Source organism: Mirounga angustirostris, unplaced genomic scaffold, assembly GCF_029215605.1.
Source record: "Mirounga angustirostris isolate CCGP_5_RB_7025 unplaced genomic scaffold, mMirAng1.0.hap1 SCAF_5, whole genome shotgun sequence".
Lineage (NCBI taxonomy): Eukaryota > Metazoa > Chordata > Mammalia > Carnivora > Phocidae > Mirounga > Mirounga angustirostris.
The window spans coordinates 9,011,792-9,034,439 of NW_026991713.1; the positions used below are offsets into that span (position 1 = coordinate 9,011,792).

General features: G+C 55.2%; 1 protein-coding gene across 2 annotated transcripts in view; it reads right to left on the reverse strand.

Moving 5' to 3' along the window:
• The window catches only part of CACNA1I (calcium voltage-gated channel subunit alpha1 I), a 113,364-nt gene that overhangs the window by 30,962 nt on the left and 59,754 nt on the right, over nucleotides 1–22,648 (reverse strand). For both annotated transcript variants that reach the window (XM_045866866.3, XM_064590580.1), the window contains 5 exons: nucleotides 17,727–17,886; nucleotides 10,940–11,255; nucleotides 8,666–8,758; nucleotides 4,997–5,309; nucleotides 2,260–2,681 (listed from right to left, as the gene is read on the reverse strand). In XM_045866866.3, coding sequence (XP_045722822.2) covers nucleotides 2,260–2,681; nucleotides 4,997–5,309; nucleotides 8,666–8,758; nucleotides 10,940–11,255; nucleotides 17,727–17,886 — 1,304 coding nt within the window. The remainder of the gene's footprint in view (nucleotides 1–2,259; nucleotides 2,682–4,996; nucleotides 5,310–8,665; nucleotides 8,759–10,939; nucleotides 11,256–17,726; nucleotides 17,887–22,648) is intronic.

The window sequence follows — 22,648 nt, forward strand, 5'->3', positions numbered from 1 at the left end:
GGCCCTGCTCAGAGCTCGGCAGAACAATGCCTGCCACTCAGGGCTGCTTTAAAAAGAACATTTTTTTTAAATGCTCCCTCCCCCTCACCTTTTTATTTAATTAATTAATTTTTCGAGGCTCCAGACGGCAGAAGGTAACCTCACCCCAAGGGTGGTGATGTGAGGCTCAAACAGAAGATTCATAAATGGTTGCAAATCAGTGAGCACCTACTATGTGCTGGGCTTCCTAATTAACCGGCCCGCCACTCTGACAAGGGTCCATGCGCCCACTTCCCAGATGGAGCCACCGGCTGGGGGAGGCCAAGGGACTTGCCCAAGGCTCCCTGCTGGCCAGTCGCGTTGAACCAGGGAAGGAGCCTAGGGGGTGGGGCAGTGGCAGGAGGTGTGTGGGGTAGAGGCCGGGCAGGGAGTGAGGCTGTGACCCAGAGAATCCCGACAAACAGGCCTCTGATAAACTGCCCTGATCTGCAGCGTATGCCGATTTCCGTGGTGTAAATACTCCCACCACAGCCAATTTCAAGCTACCAACTGTTTAAAAACAGGCTTTCGACATTCCTGAGTGTTAAAAAATCGGCTCTCGCAAGCTGGTTCCCACAAGCCCTGGTGGGAACGGTGCCCAGACCCCACTGCGGCAGCGCCGTGACAAGCCCCCTCGGTGCTACTCGCTCAGAAATGAGAGCCAGCGCCCCAACATCACCTGGTCCCCCATGGGGCCCCCCCTCTAGCACCGCTGGCCTAGCCAGGCTTCTGCCCATCTGGCAGGCCTGGGCCAGGAAAGGCCAGAAGTCTGAGCCCTAGGCGAGGGGGCTCTGGGCTGCCTGTCTCCCCAGCTTTACCCCGCAGATAGCCTCCCCTCCAGTCCTCCACAGAGACCTTTTTAATTAAGCCAGAATGGCTGGCAAACCAGCAGCTCCGAACAGAGTGTCGCCACAGCCCCAGGGGCCGCATTTAAGAAAATTGAATAGAGCCAGCGCTTGGCGAACTAATGAAGAGGGAAATGGGAGTGTGGCCCACCGCGGGGCGCAGCGGGCGGGCGGAGGGGCTGCCCGCAGAAAGAGGGTGGCACGAAGCAAAGGGGGCCCTCGTTCTAAGCCCTGCTCGGTGTCAGTCTTGCCACAGAAAGATGTGGGTGCAGATCTGACCCCTCACTGGCTGTGGGACCTTGGGTCAGTGACATCCCCTCCCTAGGCCTCAGGGTCACTAGCTAACAAATGGGGTGCCCTCACAGGGCTGGAGCAAAGGTCAAGGGAGGGAACCCACCCAGGGGCTGGGGGAGCCAGAAAATGGTGCTTTTTCAAATAGAGCCAGGACAGGACTTGTCGTGCAGGCTGTCACCCCAGGGTATGACCTATGTCCTGGGGACGTGGGTGCTAGCCCCTCCCCCCAAGCCTTCCATCCTGTGTCCTTACAAGTAGCCTCTTATCTCTTAACGCACCCTTCCTGTGCTCCTGCCACCTCTTCCACGTGTTTTCCCCCCTTGGGACCCTGTCTCCGAACTCTCCTCAGCCCCAAAGCTCCAGCAGTATCCCCGATGGCCCAAGGGGCCTGGGACACACCATTCGACTCAGCCAACACCCACTCTGTGCTCTACACACCCAGCGCCAAGGACAGAAGAGACCACGGGGCTGGCAGAGGAGGGACACAGGACAGTCTTTGTAGGGCAACCTCGGGGCTACTCTCAGTACCTTGGGGCGGTGTGGAGGGCGGACTAAGTGGGGGGCATCGGGCACAGGAGGACGCCTCGCCGGCTAAAGGCACTGCCCACAGAGGAGCCTTGGCTATCCGAGGAAAGGTCTGTATTTTGTGCCAAGGGCAATGGGGCTCTGTGGCAGTTTGGGGCAGCGGAGAACCCAACCTTGGGAAAGAGCACTCCAACTGTTTGGGGGAGAATGGACAGGTGGGCTCACAGGGAAAGGTGACAACTGGAAGTCAGGTTTGGCAGGGACTGACAGGGGAAGGCCTGTGGGTGCCTGGTGTCCAGGCTGAGCTGCTCAGGAGAAAGGAGCTGGATCTGAACCCCGCGGGCCCAATACTAGAGTGGCCCCCCTCGCTCACTCACTCACCCACTGCGCAGACCGCCAGAGCTTCTCCCTCCTCTGGGCTGGGCCCCGGGTTGGGCTACTAAGGCTACAGGGACGAATCGGACCCAGTCCCAGTCAGGTGGGAGACAGCCACACAGGGGGCCGGCTTGGGCCTAGGCGCCCAGCCCTCCCTCCACGCCCGCGCCCAGCCCTGCACCCGGCACCTGCCCCCACTGGCCTGCTCGTGGTGCTCGATGCCCATGCTGACGGTGTTGACCAGGATGGCCATCATGATGCCCCGGTTGAAGTACTTGCTGTCCACAATGCCTCGGAGCTTGGCTCGAGTCTCCCGCCACACATCCCCGCACAGCCGGGTGGCCCCGTCTGCCTGCTCCTCCTCGTCCTCCTTCCCGAGCCCTGACGAGGCCCCATCGTCGCTGCTCTGGGCTCCGTCCCCATCGGCCTCCTCCGAGCCACCACCTGAGCCTCCAGAGCCCGAGCCCTCCTGGCCCGAGTCGGTGCTGCCCGGGCCCGAGGGCCGCCGGCTCGCCCCATGCTGGCAGCGGGGGCAACTGGCCGGGTCGGAGGCCAGCATGGTGGAGATGGGCTGCACCAGCGTGTGGGGCGTCGGGTCCAGGGGACTGTGTTGAGGGCACAGCTCTGCAAAGCAAACACAAAGGCAGGGGTGTTGCCTCAGGTCACGCAGGCTGGAGGGTCTCAGAGGCGGCAGCACCTGCCCACACCAGGCCCCAACCTAACCCTGGGACACAGCCCCGTGTGAGGGCTTCAGGCTCCTGGGCTCCAGGCTCTGCCTGGGGCCTGTGGTTCCTGGGGGATCGGCTTCACCGCTCCGGGCTTTGTCTGCCCCCGGGTAAAGCCAGGACTAGGAGCACCTCCTTGCAGGGCTGTGGGGAGGGATCTACGGTGGCTGCCGTGTGGTGTGCCGGGAACAGCGCCTGGGGCACACGTGCCTGTCATCCATCCTTGCTCCATCACTTCCTGGCCCCAGGCCCAGCCCTCCCACTGTCCTGCTTGCTGACATCGGAGCTGGGGAAACGGCTGAAGAACAGCTTCTAGAAGAACCAGGCTGGTATAGAGGATGGACGCCCCTCAGGGGGAGCCAAGGTGCCCTCTCCATCTTCCATTCTCCCACCCTTATGTGGGGCTTGTGTCCCTTGCTCTAGAAGCCCCCTGAGACTTCCCTCCTCACAAGCTGAGAGTCGGGGCTGGCTCCTGGGGGAGAAGGCACGGCAGGGAGTGGGGGTCAGAAGCTTTCATCCCCTTTGATGCCCCAGGGAAGAGTTTCAGAAGCCCGAGCCAGTCTCTGAACAGAGTTCTGTGATCTGTGAACCATTTCAAACAGGTGTCACGGAGGTTCTTTCTGGGTGGTTTGCTTTCTTCTTTATATTTGCCTATATTTTCCTAAAATAAAAGCGTTTCGCTTGTGTGAGCCAAAAATAAATAAATAAATAAATAAATAACATTAAAGGGAAAGGAAAACATGTAATGCCTACCCTTTCTTTCCAGACTTTGCCTTCAAATATCTCCCGATGCCCCGGACGAGGCCCCTCGGACTCATTTGTCCCCCGGAGCCAGGGTGAGGCAGCCAGAAGCCCAGGGGTCGGTCCCATCTCAGCAAAGCTCTGCTCAGCCTCACTTGTACATGGGGCTGGGCCCCCTGAAACTTGTTTCCCAGGGAAGGGGGAAGGCATGAAGGCCCCAGGGCAGGGGGCACGTTCTCCCCCCAGACGGCCTCCTGAACTTTCCTCCACACAAGTTTCCTGGAGAGGGTGGGGGGCAGCAGCAGGAAGCGTCTCCCTGCATCACCCAGGAACGCTGCACGCCAGCCTTGCCCAGACCCTGGCTCCCCCGTCCACGTGCTGGGCCAGCCCACGGGCCACCTGGAGCCTCCTCCAAGACCATGCCTGGACGGCTGGCGCCCGAGGATGGGTGGGCGGCAGCTCTGAGCACCAGTTCTCCGGCTTGCCTCCCAAGGATCTCAGATTCGCAGGACGTCAGAACTGCGGGAGCAGGGCCTGGGGGTGGCTGACTCCCACTGCGCACGAGCCTCAGCCTCAACTTTACAGAGCAGGAGCCTGAGGCCCACAGAGGGGCCCAGGTTGTCCAAGGTCGCACACTGTGTACCTGCTCTGGGGTCCAGTCCCTGCTAACTTCCATAGCACCAGTGGGGGGCCCACCTCCCAGGGCGCATTTGCCTTCTGCAGGAGTGGGAGCATTCATTTTTCCCCTGGAGGCGGGCTCAGCAAACCCAACTCTAACGTCCCTGATGTTGTTTTTATCCCTGACACACCGTGTGACCTTAAGTGACTCCCTTCATCTATCTGGACCTTAGTTTTCCCATCCGAAAATGGGATCATGTTACCGGCCTGGCCCCTTTCTCAGGCTGTTTTCTAGAACAGATGAGAAAATGAATGGAGAGCCCTTTCTGAGCCTAACAGCCCGGAGAGGGAAGATCACAAAATGGCAGAGGTGTCCCTAATACACCACGCCTTTGCAGGGTGGGGGCCACAGCCCTTTACTCCAGGAGGCCGGTCGTCACTGCTCTGGCGTCCTAGCAAGCATGGGGGGCAGCAGGGCCTTGTGGGTGGGGCAAGGCCGGCTGAGTGGAGGGGAGTTTCAGGGCTTTACCAGACAGGATGGCCAAGGGGGTGGAGCCTGAGTACACGAGACCACACACCGGGATCCAAAGGGAATTCCTCCAGGGGGCAGGGTGCTGAGACCCCCAGCCCAGGCCAGGCCCCGGCAGGTGGTCAGAAAAGCAGCAAGAGAACAAGGGGCACGGACTGGAGCTCCCCAGGGGGACCTCCCCAGGGTTCTCCACCTGCCGGACAGCTCTGCTGACACCGAGGAGATGGGGGGGCATGTCTGCCCGCGGTGGCGGTTGAGTCCCCGGCTGGAGGCACACGAGGCCGGAGCGGGGCGCCCTGGAGGCCGCGGGGGGCGGGGCCACTTACTGTAGCGCCTGGGCTCCTTGGCGTGGGGCCCGGGCTTGGCAGGGGTGGGCGCCCCCGGGGCTGGGGCCTGGCGCCGGCTCTGCAGGGCCTGGTAGAGGCCCAGGGCCCGGCGCCTGGCCTTGCGCAGGATGTGGCAGACGTACTGGAAGATCTCCTCGTAGCAGTCGCCGGGCTCCGCGTAGCTAGCCACTGTGCTGGAGGACAGGTAGCGCTTCCGCTGCTCCAGCATCAGCCGGTGCTCCCGCTGCTTGGTCTCCGAGAACTGGGTCGCTATGACAACGAGGCACAGGTTGATCATGAAGAAGGAGCCCACCTGTGACCAACGGGAGGAGAGGACAGGGACAGGAACAGAGGGGACAGATTGGTGTGGGGGGGAGGCAGAGATGGGGGAGAGGAAAACGAAGAGAAGGAGAAAGAGAAACGGTGGTTGGCGGGGGGGGTGGGGGGCAGACAGAGATGGAAGCCGGAGTGACAGCGGCGGGGCGAGAAGCGGAGGGATCCAGAAGCAGAAAGGAAGACAGGAGCGGGGAGCGGGGACAGATCCGAGACACCAGACAGGGACGGGACAGAGCCAGGAGGCGGACAGCCAGAGACGGCCAGGAGAGACACCGAGAGGGAGTGACACAGGCTCAGAGAGTACAGGAGCGGAGGGTACGGGAGACGCAGAGCGACGGGGCAGAGCGACGGGGCACGAGGAGGTAGGGAGAGAAAGGAGCGGAGGGTGGAGGGCCCAGAGAGACAGAGAGGCACGGCACAGATAGGGACAGGAAAAGATTGCTGAGGCCCTGCTCCGACAGGAGGCCAGGGCCCCCGGATGGCGGTGGCCCGGGCAGCTCCCCAGACCCCACTGGGACCTGCTTCCAAACCCACTCCCCCAGGCCCTCAGGCCCAGGGTCACGGCCACCCTCCCACCTGGGACACCAGCACAGAGGCCGGGGAGGGAGGCCCGGCCCCGCTCAGGCCATCCGGGCCCTGAGTGCCACCCCAGCCCTGCCCTCTCTCTGGCTTGACTTTGGCCTCAGTCGGGCATCCAGACAAAAGAGAAGGTTCCTTCAGAAAGCGTTTACATGTGTGGCTTTATCCGTGCTTGGATGGAGGAGGTGGGGAGAGGCTACCTAGTTAGTACTAGGAATCCTGCCACCTCATGAGTCAGGGCCCAGTTCCAGTGGCCACCACAGGGAGCAGGGCCCTTCCTGCCCTGGTTTCCCCACCCCCGGCCTTTGCTGAGCCTTTGAACGGGATCCGCAGGCCCTGCCAGCAAGGGGAATGGCTTCTCATCCTCCTCCAGGCCGCCCTCCTGCAGGCCCCGGCCCCAGCCACCAATTCACCCTTCCCTCCTGTCCCCCAGGCCACAGATAGGGAGCTTCCGGGGTTATGGAGCGGGGGGAGGGTTTCCTGGCTGGAAGACTCTGGAAAAATTCCCCAGTAAGAAGATGCCCCTCATTGGCTCTCTTGGTCATGTCTTCCAGAAGCATCTCCCAGAGCCCCGCTCCGCACCAGGCCTGTGTGAGGGGTCACCAGGAAGGAGAGGGCACAGCCCCTTCCCTCTGGGAGCTCACACCTGTCAGGCTTCTATCCAGCCTGCCTCCAGAGCGTCTGCCCTGTGGCCCTGGTGGCCCCCCCATCCCTTCTGGACCTCCGTTTCCCCATCTGTAAAGCTGAAGGCTCAAGCAAGACAAGCTTAAGACATTTCCAATCGGGGGGAACAGTGGGGACCTGAGTCTGAGGGCTGAGGACCTCTCACCTCGCTGGGGCTCAAGGTCCTCACCTGAGGAACAGAGCAGGCAGGTGGCCCTGTGGGGCCAGGGTTGTGCAAAATGACAGCATGGTCACTCAGGCTCTGCTCTCTGGGCCCTTCCCAGTGCCTGGAAAAACTCAGCATCCTCCGCCCCCTACCAAGGCCCCTTCTCTTGTGACAGGGACACCTGGGACCCAATAACAGCAGCAGGAATAGGAGCAGGGCACACTTATTGAGCACTTCCTGTGCGCCAGGCCCCAGGCTCTATCCCATCGAATACTCCTGAGAGCCCATAAGCCTAGGTGCCGTCACCGTCCCCTACTTTACTGCGGGGTCAGGGGAACTAAGAGGCTTGCCTTGGGTCACGCTAGGAGTCACCAAGCCCACACTCCCACCCCTAACTCTATCCGGAGGGGCAGACCACATTCTCCAGCCCCTCTCTGAAATTCGAGACTCCTCTAGCAACCCCAGTGGTTGGAGGTTCCCCCCTCTCAGGATTCTGTCCATTTCAAGGTCTCTGCGCGAGGCCCCCTGCCCAGAAGGCTCTCCCCCTGGCTGCCCACCCGGAGCCTTTAAGGCTCAATTCTGGTATCACCTCCTCAGTGAAACTTCCCACTCCCCCAGCCCTCCTCCAAGCTAGATTAGAAAAATCCTTTGGGCTCCCTCAGCCTCTCAGGCTTCCATCTGTCGCAGCTCCTAACATCCTGTCTGGTCACTGTCAGCTGTAGCCCACCTCCCACCCCCTCACCCCCACCCCCAGACTGAGCTCCCCGAGAGCAGAGCCAGGTCCACCTCACTGCTCAGTTCCCAGTGCTCGGCTCAGGGCCCCGAGCAGTGCAGGCTTCCCTGGCTGTGCTGGGGAAATGGACAGACTAGTGGGTGAACGACAATGCTGAACGAAGCCCGGACCCCTCTCCTTTTATCTGGCTGTCTACTAGGGATCCAAGGCCCCAGCCTCCCCAGGAAGGCATCAGAGCCAAGTCGACAGTGGGTATGTCTCAGGTCACTTGCCAGCTTGTCCTGAACGCCCAGGTCAAGGTCCCACCAGCTCAGAACGGGGTGCTGCCCCAGAGAGCCAAGTGTGCCCTCTCCCACCACCAGGACGCCAGAGAACCCAGCCTCGGAGCAGGCGGGAGCCAGGCAGCACTGACTCTCCTGGGAGTGAGTCACCTTGACATTTGGGGGTTTGTGCTGTGGCTGAGGCTGCAGTCAGGCATGACAAGGTGGGTGAGCTGGCTTCGGGGAGACGGTGGGGGAAGGCAGGAGGGGTTGCCGGCTGGGGAAGGGCCCTGCTCTGTGAGGCAGAGCCCCACCTCCACCCCCAAGCGACCCCCACAAGGCAGAGCTGCCTGAGAGGTGGGAATCCCTCCCAGAATTTCAGGGAGCCCCGTGGGGAAGCAGCCCCGGCTTCCATTTCAGGCCATCTCCTCTTCCCAGCCCGGGAAAAGAGGAGTAAGCTGGAGCCCTAGAGAAGCTTCTGTCCAGGGGCTGCACCCGGCTAAGGTCAGGAGAAGAACGCATTCCCAGCCACCACGAGGCAAAGAAACATGAGCAGAAGTGACTAGATGGACTTAAATGCCCAGAAATGAGAAATGAAAGCAATAGAAAATGATGGATGCTTCCCGCCGCCGCCTTGACGAGTCCCTTCAATCACCCGCTGCTCGGAGGCATTTAAAAATTGCCCCTCCTGGGGAGCCCGGCTGGCTCAGACAGTGGAGCACGAGATCTTGATCCCCGGGTTGTGAGTTTGAGCCCCACACTGGGTGTAGAGATGACTTAACAATAAAATCGAAAAAAACTGCCCCTCCTGCTCCCTCCCACTCAGCTCTCCTGGCTCTGCGGGGTTCCCTGGGGACCCTTCCCGCCAACGCCATCCCTGGTCCAGGGGTCCTTGAGCTTGCCCAGAAAGCCCCAGCTTCCCTGACACTTACTATGATAAGCAGGATAAAATAGATGAAGTTGTAGAAGGAATGAGCATCCATCACATAGTACATGATCTCCACCCAGCCTTCCAGAGTAATCACCTGCAGCCAGAACAGAGCAGAGAAGGAGTGAGCCTGAAACAGGAAAGGCAGGACCCTCAGGCAAGGCAGGCAGCAAATGCAGCGCCCCAGGCAGAGGCCCTACTGTGTGCCAGACTGCTTTATACACAATGTCTCTTGGACTCCTCACAAGGCTCGATGAGCCAGCCATCCTCATCCCCAGTACACGCGTGAGGAGACGGAAGCTCAGAGAGGTTAGAGTATTTGCCCACTGTCGGCCAGGAAGGCGGGGGGAGCCAGACTTAAGCCTGGTCCCTCTTCCTCCAGAGGGCCCCCCTCTCCAGTCCCCCCCTGCACCAAGGCAGGAGGGCTGGAAGCCGGGGGTCCTGGGCTCCAGCCCCAGCTCACCAGCTGGGCCATTCCCTGAACCTCAGCTGCTGCTGCTTCTTCTTCTAGCACATGGGGCTACCAGCCTACCCGGTAAGCAGGGCTGGGGTGCAGCTCGGTGGAGCCCAGGAGGCCCATGTGACTGTTGCCCTGTTCTCCTTCCCAGAGAGCGAGGCAGAGCAGCCTCGGGCACAACAAATGCTGGACCCTCCCCAGCACTGTCCTCTTGTTTGCTTCTGGAGCAGAAGCCCCTGCGCAGGCCACTCACCTTCTCGGGGCCGAGGGTCTCCAAACGCAGCTGCTCGGCTCTGATCACATCACATCACACCTTGCAGCCCTGACTTCTGTGATCTCACTGCTCCCCAGAGCAAAGCCCCAGAGCAAAGCGCAGCCACCCCGCTAAGGCCCTCCCTTCTCCTGGGGGCTTCTCAGCCACCACCCTCTGCTCCAGCCCTGTTCTTCCTTCTGAGGGCCCCGGGAAGGTGACCTTGACCAAGCACTCACTCCGCGGGCTGACTGCTCTGCTCACTCATCTGGTTTCTTCTTCTCAGCTACTCAGGGTAAGAGAGCTGTTATTACCCTGACGTAGAGGTGAAAAACTGAGGCACAGAGACATCAAGCAGTACACCCAAGGTCCCACAGCCTTAGTTCCCTAAACATACCCCATCCCTGTCCTCTGCAATGCCCTGGGGCCACGCAAGGCAATAAAGCCCTTTGCACACAGTAACGGTAACACAGCTTTGTGATGGGGGCGCCTGGGTGGCTCAGTAAGTAGGCTATGCGTCTGCCTTTGGCTCAGGTCGTGATCCCAGGGTTCTGGGATCAAGTCCCACTTCCTTGCTCAGTGGGGAGCCTGCTTCTCCCTCTGCCTGCCACTCCCCCTGCTTGTGCTCTGCCCCCCACCTCTGATAAATAAATAAATAAAGTCTTTAAAAGAAAAAAGAAAAAACTTTTATTTTTGTAAGTGTGGGCGTATGTGTATATATATACACATATATACATACACACATATATATATAATTCACGCACTGAGTAAAATGTCTTTCTTACTGACTGATCAAAAGAACGGTCCAAGAGACCCTGCCCAAACAGACAAACAGTTCCCTGGAGCTCTCTGCACACCCCCGGGGCTTCCCTGCACCCACGCCTTTGCTCAAGCGGTCACCTCCACCAGAAACATCTTTGCCCCCACATCCTGAGCGTGGGCCTGGCCTGGTCCCCCCCTAGAGCAAGGTGTGAGTCTGGCCTCTCCCCTCTATAAACAGACCTCCCTGCTGGGATCCGTCTGCCCCTAGGCCGCCTGCGATTCCACAAAGAGCACAGGCTTTGGGGTCACCCGGACCTGGGTTAAAATCCTGATTCTCGGGGTGCCTGGGTGGCTCAGTTGGTTGGGCGACTGCCTTCGGCTCAGGTCATGATCCCGGAGTCCCGGGATCGAGTCCCGCATCGGGCTCCCTGCTCAGCAGGGAGTCTGCTTCTCCCTCTGACCCTCCTCCCTCTCATGCTCTCTGTCTTTCATTCTCTCTCTCGCAAATAAATAAAATCTTAAAAAAAAAAAAAGGCAACCATCTAAAAAAAAAAAATCCTGATTCTCCATTAAATAGCACGCGATCCTCAAATGGCTTGCTTCCTTTCGTTCGAACCTCAGTTGCTCTGCCTGTAATCGGGGCGTGATGATGCCCACTGTGCCGGCAAGCGGGGCAGATGTCAGCGACACGCCTAGCACAAAGCCCCACCTGCCAGAAGCTGTTCGCTCCACCCCTCATCCCCCCCCCCCCCGCCCCGGCCTCCCAGGCTCCCGGCACAGGGGCTAGTGCCAGGCCTGAGCGGCCTCACCTGGAAAATGACGATCCACGCGTAGCCGATGTTGTCAAAATTGATGGCCCCCTTGTGGGGGTTGGCACTGCCTGTCCGGCACACGTTGTAATAGCGGTTCCAGTTGACACAGAGCCCGCTGGCGTTGAGGTCCTGGCGCCCTGCCCCGAAGTCGTACACATCATCCTTGGACAGGCAGCATTCACGGCCCTGCTCCTTGAGTGGGGGGATCTCGTGGCAGCCCATGATGCCATTGTCCCCCGAAAGGGAGCAGATGAAAGGCATCTCATCGTCCTCCTCGGGCTGGTAGTAGGGGGGCAGGGCCACATCCCCTTGTCTGTCCACAGGGGATGGTGGGGGAAAGAGGAGGAGGGGAGGGGTCATCACCAGGAGGAGCAGAAAGGGCACAGGCGACGTGGTGTGGCAGAACTGTCCCAACAAGTCCTGTCTTTGCCTTCAGGCCTTTGCCCACCTTGTTCCCCCACCTGGGACACCCTTCCCCAGGGTCGAAAAATCTCCCACTGACCCACTGTGGTCAGCTCCAGGGTCCCCCCGCTCCCAGGGAGCCTTCCCTAAGGGCTGGTCCTCGGTCCCCTGTGCCCTGCACACACACCCCTATTGCCCCTGGGGCACATGCATCCAACTTCTCTGGGAGGCTGCAGCTCTGTTAGGGCAAGGATGGGGTCTCAGCACCCCCAGTCCCCACACACTCTTTGGTCAGCCCAGAGTACATGTTTAATCCACAAATGCTGATTTTTACTGATCCAACAGATGAGGAGCTGATCCTCCGCCTGCCCCACCCCTTCCCATCTATGTGACCTTGGACTGTTAACTTCTTCTCTCCAGAACTCAATTTCCTCATCTGTAAGACGGAGATGACAATCATTGCCCTGCCCATCCTGTGGGGCTAAACAATGATTCATTGCAATCCAATCAAAATCCCAACATGTTTTTGTCTGTGGAACCTGGCCTGATGGTTCTAGGATTTATCTGGATGGGAGAAGAGTCAAGACAATTTTTTAAAAAGGAGAAAGAGGAGTGGAGTCCAACTCAAGAGAGCAAAATACAACTACAATTATTACTAGAGTGTGATATTGCAACAGGAACAGAAAGATTTGTGGAACACCACGGAGCACAGGGACAAACCCATACATAAAGCAGAACTTAGTCTATTATAGAAACACCTTTTTCAGATCCATGGGGAATGGAAGAACTAAACAATCGCTTCTCAGCCTTTTGGCTAAGATTAAGTGTAGAACTAAACAATAAACAGTGTTGAGATAACTGCTATGTGTTTGGAAAACAATAAAGCTAGATCCCTACCTCACACCGTTTACAAAAATAAACTTCTTGAAGACTTGGTATCAAACGAAAAAAAAGAATGTAAGTTATCTCATTAATTATTTATATTGATTGCATATTTAAATAATAATCTTTTGGGGCACCTGGGTGGTGCAGTCAGTTAAGCGTCTGATTCTTGATTTTGGCTCAGGTTGTGATCTCAGGGTCCTGGGATCGAGCCCCATGTCAGACTCTGCTGAGCGCAGAGTCTGCTTGAGATTCTCTCTCCTTCTCCCTTTGCCCCTCCTGCTCTCTCTGCCTAAAATAAATAAATCACTCTTAAAAAAAAAAAAAAGGAAGAGAAAAGAATAATCTTTTGGATATATTAGGTTAAGTAAAATATATTACAGATTTTAAAATAATAAACTTCTGGTGGATTAAAAATAATAAATGCAAAAAACATAACCACAAAAATATTACAAGAGAACAAGGAACATTTTTGTTAACTCAAGAAATATAGGCCTTCTGGATAAAATACACAAAATCCAAATGCTGCAAAGAAAAAGGTCAAGACTGACTATATACAAATGTAAGATTTCTTTCTTTTTTCTTCTTCTCCTTTTTTTTTTTTTTTTTTAGAGAGGGAGAGGAGGTGGTGGGCAGAGGGAGAGAGAGAATCTTAAGCAGGCTCCATGGGCAGCATGGAATCCAACACGGGCCTCGATCTCACGACTCTGAGATCATAACCTGAGCCAAAAGCAAGTGTTGGACACTTAAGCGACTAAACCACCCAGGCACCCCCAAATGTAAAATTTCTATGAGACAAAAGAAAGTATACTAAGCAAAAAGATAAGCAATGAACTGGGAAAAAGCAGAGGTAGGCAAGCTTTCTGTGTAAAGGGCCAGATAAAAAATGTTTTTTGCAGACCATATAGTCTCTGTGCCAATTTCTCAACTACATCATTGTAGTATGAAATAGTCTTAGGAAATAGGTAAGCAAGTGGCATGGCTGTGTTCCAATAAAACATTATTTACAAAAACAAGCCAGAGATTGCCATTCCCCTGGGATGAGTCCCAGCAACATATAACACAAATAAAAGAAGGGCACCTGGCTGGCTCAGTCGGAAGAGCATGTGATTCCTGATTCCAGGGTTGTGAGTTCAATCCCCATATTGGGTGTAGAAATTACTAAAAATAAATAAATAAGTAAACTTAAAAAAAGCAAATAAAAGGTAACGACAGCATATTATAATCACCTGTAACTCAGTAAGAAAAAGAAAAACAGCCACTGGGGGAAAAGGACATAAAAATGCAAAGAAAAAAAATTCACAAAAGAAATAAAAATGGCCAATGCACTTGAAAAAAAAAAGGGCCAATATATCAATATATAGAAAGAGATGCTCATTTGACTAATAACAGGAAAATGCAAACAAAAATACACCCATCCAAATGGAAATGTTTCAGGGTTGATAGTACTGAGTGAGGAAAAGAGTGAGTGCAACAAGACATGCGCACACACTGTTGGTGGGACTGGTATTTTTTTTTTTTTTAAGATTTTATTTATTTATTTGACAGAGAGAGACAGTGAGAGAGGGAACACAAGCAGGGGGAGTGGGAGAGGGAGAAGCAGGCCTCCCGCGGGGCAGGGAGCCCGATGTGGGGCTCGATTCCAGGACCCCGGGATCATGACCTGAGCCGAAGGCAGACGCTTAACGACTGAGCCACCCAGGCGCCCCGGTGGGACTGTGTATTGATACAACCTTTTTAGAAGGTAATTTGGCAACATCCATCAGCAATTAACATGTACACATCCACCCCAAATACAAATGGCCACCTGACAGTCATAAAGACACCACTGCAACTCCACAAAGAAAGGATGGACTTCTCAATCAATGGGCTGGGACAATCGAATATCCCTATAGAAAGGGAATCTTGACCCCAACCGCATACCATACTAAAAATTATTTGAGATGGAATACAGACCTAAATGTGAAAAATAAAATGGGAAAGCTTCTAAAAGAAAACATTAGAGAATATTTTCATCACCTTGTGTTAAGAAAAGATTAAATTGGACACGAAAAGCAACACTAAAAAAAATGATTGGGGGGCACTGGGTGGCTCAGTTGGTTAAGCGTCTGCCTTCGGCTCAGGTCATGATCCCGGGGTCCTGGGATCGAGCCTCGCATCAGGTTCCCTGCTCGGCAGGAAGCCTGCTTCTCCCTCTCCCTCTCCCACTCTCCCTGCTTGTGTTCCCTCTCTTGCTGTGTCTCTCTCTGTCAAATAAATAAAATCTTAAAAAAAAAAAAATGATGGGTAATCTGGACTTCATTACAACTTAGAGCTTCTGTTCATCAAATAGCACCATTAAGAGAGTGAAAATGGAACAGACTGGAATAAAATATCTGCAATATATTTGTGTGTATATATGTATGTACATATATACACACATATATATATGTACACCAAATGATGCAAATATACAATTTATATATATATAATATATATATACATAAAATATCTGCAATTATATATATATCTGCCACCAAAGGACGCTAATCCAGAATACAAAGAACCAGCGGCTACAAATTTATAATAAAAGGACAACCCAATCTAAAATGGCAAAAGACCGTAACAGGCACTGCGTAAGAAGATGCACAAATGGCCCATATGCACGTGAAAAGCGCTAATCATCCCTAGACATCGGGGCAGTACAAATTAAAACCACAATAAGATACCACTGCCCTCACTGGAATAGTTAAAATTAAAAGGACTGACAATACCAAATGTTGCTAAGGATGCCGGGCCCCTGGAACTCTCATACTTTGCTAGCAGCCATTTAATGCAACCAATTTGGAAACCCATTTGACAAAATCTACTAAAGCTAGACGTACGTGCGCCCTTCACGACTCCACTCCTGGGTATTTACCCAAAAGAAAGCATGGCTCTGTCCACCGAAGATATGTACAAGAATATGCATGAGTCATAACAGCCAAAAAAACCAGAAACAGCCCAAATCAACAGTGGAATGAAAAAAATAAGTACTTGTATATTTGCTTAATACCTACCCACAGCAACAAAAAACGAAAATCGACTGCCGCCCGCAAACATGTGGGTGAATCTCAAAGACACATTACGCTGAGCCAAAGAAGCAGACACCCAAGGGGGCTTCCTGTATGATTCCACTGAAGGAAACCTCAAAAACAGGCAACACAAATCCATGGTGATAGCAGTCGGAATAGTGGCTACTTTGGGGTGACAGGGATAGGAACAGGCCAGTGGCAGGAGGGAGCCTCCCTGGGTAGCCTTACACAGAAAACTTCATTAAGCTCTACACTTAATAGTTGTGCCCACTACTGAATGCAGTTTGTATCTTCACCAAAAAACTATAAAAACAGACATACACTTTGACTAGCAATTATGAGCCTAGCCATTGATCACGTGTGTATATAAGGATCACAAGTGTGCATGATGCGCTCTTGTATGCAAGAGCAAAACCTTGGAAACCACGCAGGGTCCATCAACAGGGGCTGGCCAGATGAACTGTCATTTATCCGTTTATCCGTGGAGTAAGAAACACTGGTGTGAAAACACCTTCAAGCTACACTGTCAGAGCAATTCGCATTTTGCAAACCTGTCTGGGATGTGACCGGTCGTGTGGGTGCATGTTAATGCTTAGACAGAATCTGGAAGAAGGGACCAGGACCAGACGCTTTGCAAGGACACCAGTCCTGGGCTCCACATTCTGGGCCCTGCCACTTCTTAGCTGGGTGATACTGTCCTGATTCTGTGCTCAAGAACCCCCAGACTGACCATTTGGGGTCTCCCCAGGGGCTTCTGCGCCTAGAGGGATGCTTGGAGCATGCTCACCTGGGGCAGGTCACAGCGGGCTCTGCAGGAGGGGAACCTGAGTTCGAATTCTAGCTCTGACTTTGCTGACAAAGTCAGCTCTCAGCCTCGGTCACCTGGCCTCCACATGGGGTCAAATCTAAGCATTACCTCAATCACACCTGGTCTGCTGGGGCACCTCGTCGCTGTTAACCAAGTAAATAAACCAGTCTAGAGACACTCAACAACCAAGTAAAATAAACTCACAAGTGAGGTAATTTCAGACAGAGACGGTGCCAAGAGGAAATCAAGCAGGATAATGCAATAGGGTGTCTGGGAGTGGGGGGCGTGCGGGGGTGAGGGAAGGCCTCCAGCAGGGTGGTGACACTGGGGCTGCAGTGGGATAATGAGAACGGGGTGGCCACGGAATGACCTAGGGGGAAGATCCACGTGGGACAGAGGGATCTGGACATGTCCTGAACCCCCAAAGCTGAGAGCTCATACCTGCACATCTCCATCTTTGAAGGCCAGACCAGGAGAAGCAGGTGCCCCCTCTCCTGCTGCCTCAGGGCCCACCTCTTCTAAGTGATTGACACAGGCATAGACCCCCCACCCCACCCCCCACATGGCCCTTCCCACAACGGTGCCCTTTCCCTGGTCTACCCAGGTACCCCACTGGTCCCCGTAGCCGTGGGTAGGTGAGCCAGGCCCCTCCCCAGTCCTCACCCCAGCTCTCTGGTTTAGCTTCATCTCTGTAACAGACAGGGTGCCAGGGAGAAAGCTCAGCCCACCCCGGGCAGTGTCCCCCTGCCTCCTGCAGACGTCCTCGGTCCACAAGAGTCACCCAGCGGAGGCATCTGTGACGAGTTCCCCAAGGGCAGGACCTCCATCTTCTGCTGGGTCCTTAGCACTAAGCACGGGCTTGGCAAGAGCAGCCACTTGAGTGAGAGGCTGAATGAACACACTCCCCGGGTTCTGCCCCCCCGGGGTCCGGCACAGGGCAGGAGTGGGCTACCACGCAGTAAAACACTAGTATGCTCCTGTCCAAACGCATCTGTGTAGGTACGCGCACCCAAAGACGCGGCTCATTCCTCACCGCGGGGATTCCACAGGTGTCAAATCTCTCGGACAACTCAACCCAACTCCTCCAAGAGCCGAAGCTTGACTTCTGTTTAGATGGCTTTGGCAATCGCCTCCCTGAGGGGTAGCCCGCCCACCTGCCCATCAGTGCATTTGCCGACTGAGAGCTGACCTTTCCTTGATGACTCAGAGTCCCCGAGAGGAATGTCTGTCATTGGGCCAGGTTCTGTGTCTGCTTTTGAGGTTTTCTGTCTCCCTTTTCCCTGTTGGCATCACGTCTGCTTGGGTCTTACCTGTCCGTTTCCCTGGTGTTTGACCTCTTGGTAGGCTGCTTCCACTCCGTCGGCCCCATTCCCAATTACCAAGTAAGTTAAAACTGTGTATTAAGTAAGAGTCACTAAGAGCTGAATTAGCATCTAAGGGCCTATTTTAGACTAGGACTTTGTGATGCCCATTTTGAGACCTCAGTGGCCTTTTGTGCCCCTTTTAGTGTCCAGCCATTCACGGGAGATCCACCTGACCTGGTGCTCAATGGGGAGACCTAGCCCTAAAGCATCCAGCACCACTCCCACCCCAGACAAAGCTGGCTGGCAGCCACCCAGATGGCGGGGGCTACACTCACATGGTGAAGTTCTCCTCCAGGAAGCAGCGGTTACGCAGCAGGCCCGCCCAGAGCTGTACACCAATGATGCCAAAGATGAAGAAGACAAAGAAGCAGAGCAGGAGGACATTCCCCAGCATGGGCAGCGTGTCCAGGAGCAGGTTCACCAGGATCCGCATACCTGTGAGTGGGGGAGGGCGGGGAGACCATCAGACTTAGGAGCCAAGGTCCCAAGAGAAGAAAAGGAGAGCAGGCTCAGAGAAACAGAGAGAGGGGCACTGGGACGAGAGGTGGGGACACATGGGCAGGGGCTCCTAACTGCTCCCAGCCTGCTTAGGGGCCACTGGACAGACGTTCTCCTTGGTGTCTGCCCTTCCACCCAGAGGCCATGGAAATGGCTCTGGGCCCCACCACACTTCCACCAGATTCTGGATGAATAAGCAGCTCTTGATTTATGGAGCACCATTTATGTGCTAAACCCTCTTCTGGGTAATGCACAAATATGATTTCCTTCAGGCTTCATGACAACTCTGTGAGGCTGGTGAGATTCTCCCTATTTTATAGAAGAAGCAACTGGAGGTTCACCGAACTAAAGCTACTTGCCCAAAGTCACACAGCTGGGAAGCAACAGGGTCTGGATTTAAACCAGATGTCCCGACACCAAGTCTGGCATTCCCTCCACAAGCCCCAATTACCTGGCAGCCTAGGACCGAGGCTGGCTCATCTCACTCTGCCCAGAACCCACCCAGATGAGCACACTAGGTGCCTAATGAATGTGTCCCAAATGTCCTTCATCACTGGGGCAGCCACTGGTTCCAGCCAGAACTGCTCTGCTGACCCACCCCACCGCATGACAGAACCAGGCTGAGCTCTTGGACAACCTGCAGAAGAGCCCTAGCCAGCGGCGGACTCAGAGCTGGCCTGAGAGCAGAAGAGGCCTTTCCTCCCTGAGGAATAGCTGCAAAGAACCAGTCAAGCCAGAGGCAAGAAGAGGAGGAAAGGGGGAATGGGAATGGAGACAGGAGTCCCTTTGTGTGTGAGGGGGTGGGGGGGGTGTCAGGGTGACTGAGGGGTGCTTCAGGCGGTATGGAAAGGGGAGCAGAATGCATCAGTTACATCCTGGAGGGGCCTGACATCCTGAAACCCGAAAGGTAGGAAAAGAGAGCCTGTGGAAAGCATGCAGTCTCTGATTTAGAGAGATCCGCGTTCAAATCCTGCCATATTTCCTATGAGACCTTGAGCCAGTCCCTTCCCCTCTCAGCAAAGGGGCCCAAGAAGACAGCAGCCACCCTGCAAAAGTTCCCCAGCTCCAGAGCCACATCCAAAGCTCAGCAAACCTGGTGCTCCCACCCCACAGCTTGCAGCCTCACCCCCGGCACACTTACCACCCTTCACATCTACCTCCCCGTCCTGCCCTTCTGCCCCTCCTGCCCTGGGCTGATCCACACCACCAGCCACACCCTCCATGCCCTCTCCCTTTCCACAGACTCAATCCCACCCCCAGCCCCCGACCTGTGAAACTGACCTGCTCTCCCGAATCTGGGTGATGTCATCCATCATCACAACCTCATTACCCATCTGTATGCCACCCACTCCCCCTTGACTCCACGAAGGAAGACCCAGCCACCCTGGGAACTGGAGAATCCACAGGAGTACAAACCCCAGGCAGATGGGTCATCTCTGTGGTTTGGCCCGGCCTCCTTTCCCAGTCCTGTGAACACAGCCCCATCAGGCATGTGGGTGGCTCAGTCGGTTAAGTGTCTGCCTTCAGCTCAGGTCATGATCTCAGGGTCCTGGGATTGAGCCCCAGTCGGGCTTCCTGCTCAATGGGGAGTCTGCTCCTCCCTCTCCCTCTTCTCCTCCACCCTGTTTGGTGCATACTCTCTCTCTCTCTCTCTCAAATAAATACATAAATCTTAAAAAAACAAACAAAAAACAAAAACAAACAAAAAAAACCAGTCCACTCCCCCATTCCAGTCCCTGTGGTTTGGCTGGGCTGCCATGGAGATCACATGACCTGGGCCTGGCCAATCAGCACATTCTGTTCCCCTAGCCCCAGGGGTTGGTCCAGGATGGGCATGTGACCCCAGCTGAGACCAATGAGAGTCAGCCCTGAGACTTGTGCTGGAACTACAGAGGGAGGGAAATGCCCACTTCCCGCAGAGCTTGCAAGCCAGGGAGAGTTACGCCTGGAGCTGCTGGGACCGCTGCTGGGACAGTCTGGCCTTAGCAGGGGAGTGCCTGCCTACAACTGAAGCCAGCCCAGGGAAAACAGAGCCCAGGACAGAACGGGGGCAATTCCTGACAAAGGCCTGGAAGGACTGCGGGAGGTCTGTGAACCTTGTGAAATTGCTACAAAATATGCAGGTATGACATCATGAACTTTTCTTGGGAGAAGGTCCACACAAATGTCTGTGGCTCCACAGTGGGTCAGGAGCTGGTAGATCACTCTTGAGTGCATACCTTTCAAGATCCTGGGAGGTTGGACTCTACCCACCTCTCTAGTATAATCTCTCTCTCTCTCTCTCTTTCTTTCTTCACCTACGCCTATTTCTCTCTCAATACCAAATCATTTGAAGTTCCCTAAATATACCATGGGATTTCACATCTTCGTGCTTTTATTCATGCTGTTCTTTCTGGAACATCCTTGCATGTCTCTTATGCCTGGCAAATCCCTATTCAGCCACCACAGCCCAGGTGAAGCTCTACTTTCTCTCTGTAAAGCTTTCCCCTACTCTTTCTCACTCCATCCCAGGTGGAGTTCATCCCTTCTGCTCTGCTCTGCTTCTGCTCTGAGCAATCTCAGCACCTCTGACCTAGCCTAGGCTGCCTTGTACAGTTGTATAGGTTGTATACTGCACAACCTTGGAGGCCCCATTCACTAGGTAGTCTTCTAGCCCTAGTGTATAATTATGTTTACCCTCCTGCCTCTTCCACTGGGCTGTAAGCTCCTGGGAGCAGGGCCTGTGTCTGCATCAGCCTCCTCAGAACCCAGTGGGTCCTAGCCCAGAACAAAGGCTCAGCCTACATTTGTTGAACGATGTGATAAGTCATGAGGAAAGAATGGAAGATTGGAGAGGGGAGGATGAAAAGATGGCAACAAGGAGAACAGGGGCCCTATTCAGACTTTTACTTATTCCAGGGGTGATGCTAAGGTGGTTGTTAATGAGGGTAATTATTTGAGATTTGCATCACGAGCTCTGTGCGGCGTGATTTCCAATCAATAATTAATGCCTACCCCATCATCCCTCCCCACAAAACTAGGTCAGCCTCCTCCTGGGAAAGGCAGTGGGGCTCCTTTGCAGGCTGCGGCCTCCAGCTGAGAGCAGGCCAGGGTCAGTGAGGGCTCAATACCCCACCCCCAACCCCAATGGGGTAGCCAAGCTTGTGCGGGGGAAGGAGGCAAGAAAACAGACCAAGCACCTTTGCAATCCATCCAAATCCACCCAAATGTGACCTTAGCCAGTTGCAGGCCTTTCTGGTGCCCCATCGTTCATTCGCCCACCGAACACTTCCAAATGCTTTTGCCTGCCTGGCAGGCACAGGGCACGGCGAATCCAAACATGAACATTCCCGCATCTCAGCGCCTCAGAGCTTGCAGTCTGGGGGGGGGGGGGGGGAGCGAGCGGGTGACCACAGTGTTGGGAAACACACCCAAGCCTGGGGAGTGGTGGCACCTCTGGGCACCTTCCTGGAGGGACTGGCTTGAGCTGGCCATGCAGGATGACCAGAGCTTGTGGCAAAGGCACAAGGGTATATGACCGTTCAGAGAGTGCATCGCGGCCACGCTTGGGGGTTGCTGCAAAGCAGAGTCTAAGGAGTGTGGGGCCCTATGATAGGTGACCGGTCAGGGAGGCCCATGGGCAGAGTCCCAGCAGGCGAGCCCTTGGACGAGGCAGTCCTAGAGGACAGGGACAGAGGCAGGATGCATGCACTGGCGGCCAGCAGCCATGTGAGAACAGGCTGGGTCAGAAAGGCCGCGAGGAGGCAGGTGGCTCTGCACAGTCCCAGCCTGGCTGCTCGTGGCTGCTCCCCTGGGCCCAGCCTTTGTTGCTCAATTAATTACATTTCCCTTGTTCTCCAGGATATTGAAATTCTGAAAGGCTCCTCAAAACCTGCTCAGCTGGCTTCCTTGAATGGCAGCCCATTCCCCCCTCCCCTCTTCCCTCGGCTGAGCCAGGCCCCAGCTCACTCCACAGCCCTCCCTTGGGCCCAGGAAGTCCCAGGGCCACTGAGCCAAAGGCATAATTAGCTAATTAGGGACTCAGAACGAATCCATCGTTTCCGGGCCAGGGAAAAGGGGCCACAGGATTAGGGAGTCAGGGAGGACCCCGAGAGACCCCGGCTAATCCTCCTTTTATGCCCACAGCCAAGTAATTAAGGCAAGTCGGATGGTTCCTCTCTGCCCTCAGTTCCCCTGGCACTGGGTACAGGAGGTGGAGGCAGAGAGGAGAGGAAGAACAGGAAATGGAGACAGGAGACAGAGATGGAGAGCAAGAGAGGCAGAGACAGAGACGTCTGCCTCAGACCATCCTTCCTGCTCATGTCCCTCTACCCCTATCCCCTCCGCCCAGCCCTCCTCCTCCAGGCAGTCTTCTCTGGTTTCCACCCCCAGTTAGTCATGAAGCCGTCCTGCCTCCAGTTCCCCCCAGGCTCTCACTCGCCATCTCTCGGGATGAGCTTTTGTGGTTCTGCCTTCTTAGTGTGACTTTTTTTCAGGCCTTCAGCCTGGGGTAGAGGCCAGGAATAGGCTCCAGGCAACCCCATGAGTGTGGCTGAAGGCCCTGCTTCCCCCAGCCAAGAAGGGAGAGAGGACCCCAAAGTCCCCAGGACACCCAGTGCAGTCTCTACTTTGGTGAGTGCCCAGAGCGCCAACCCAGGACAGAAGATGTGGGTGCCAGTCCTGGCTGGGCAGCCTTGAGACAGAGCTTGCCCTCTCTGGA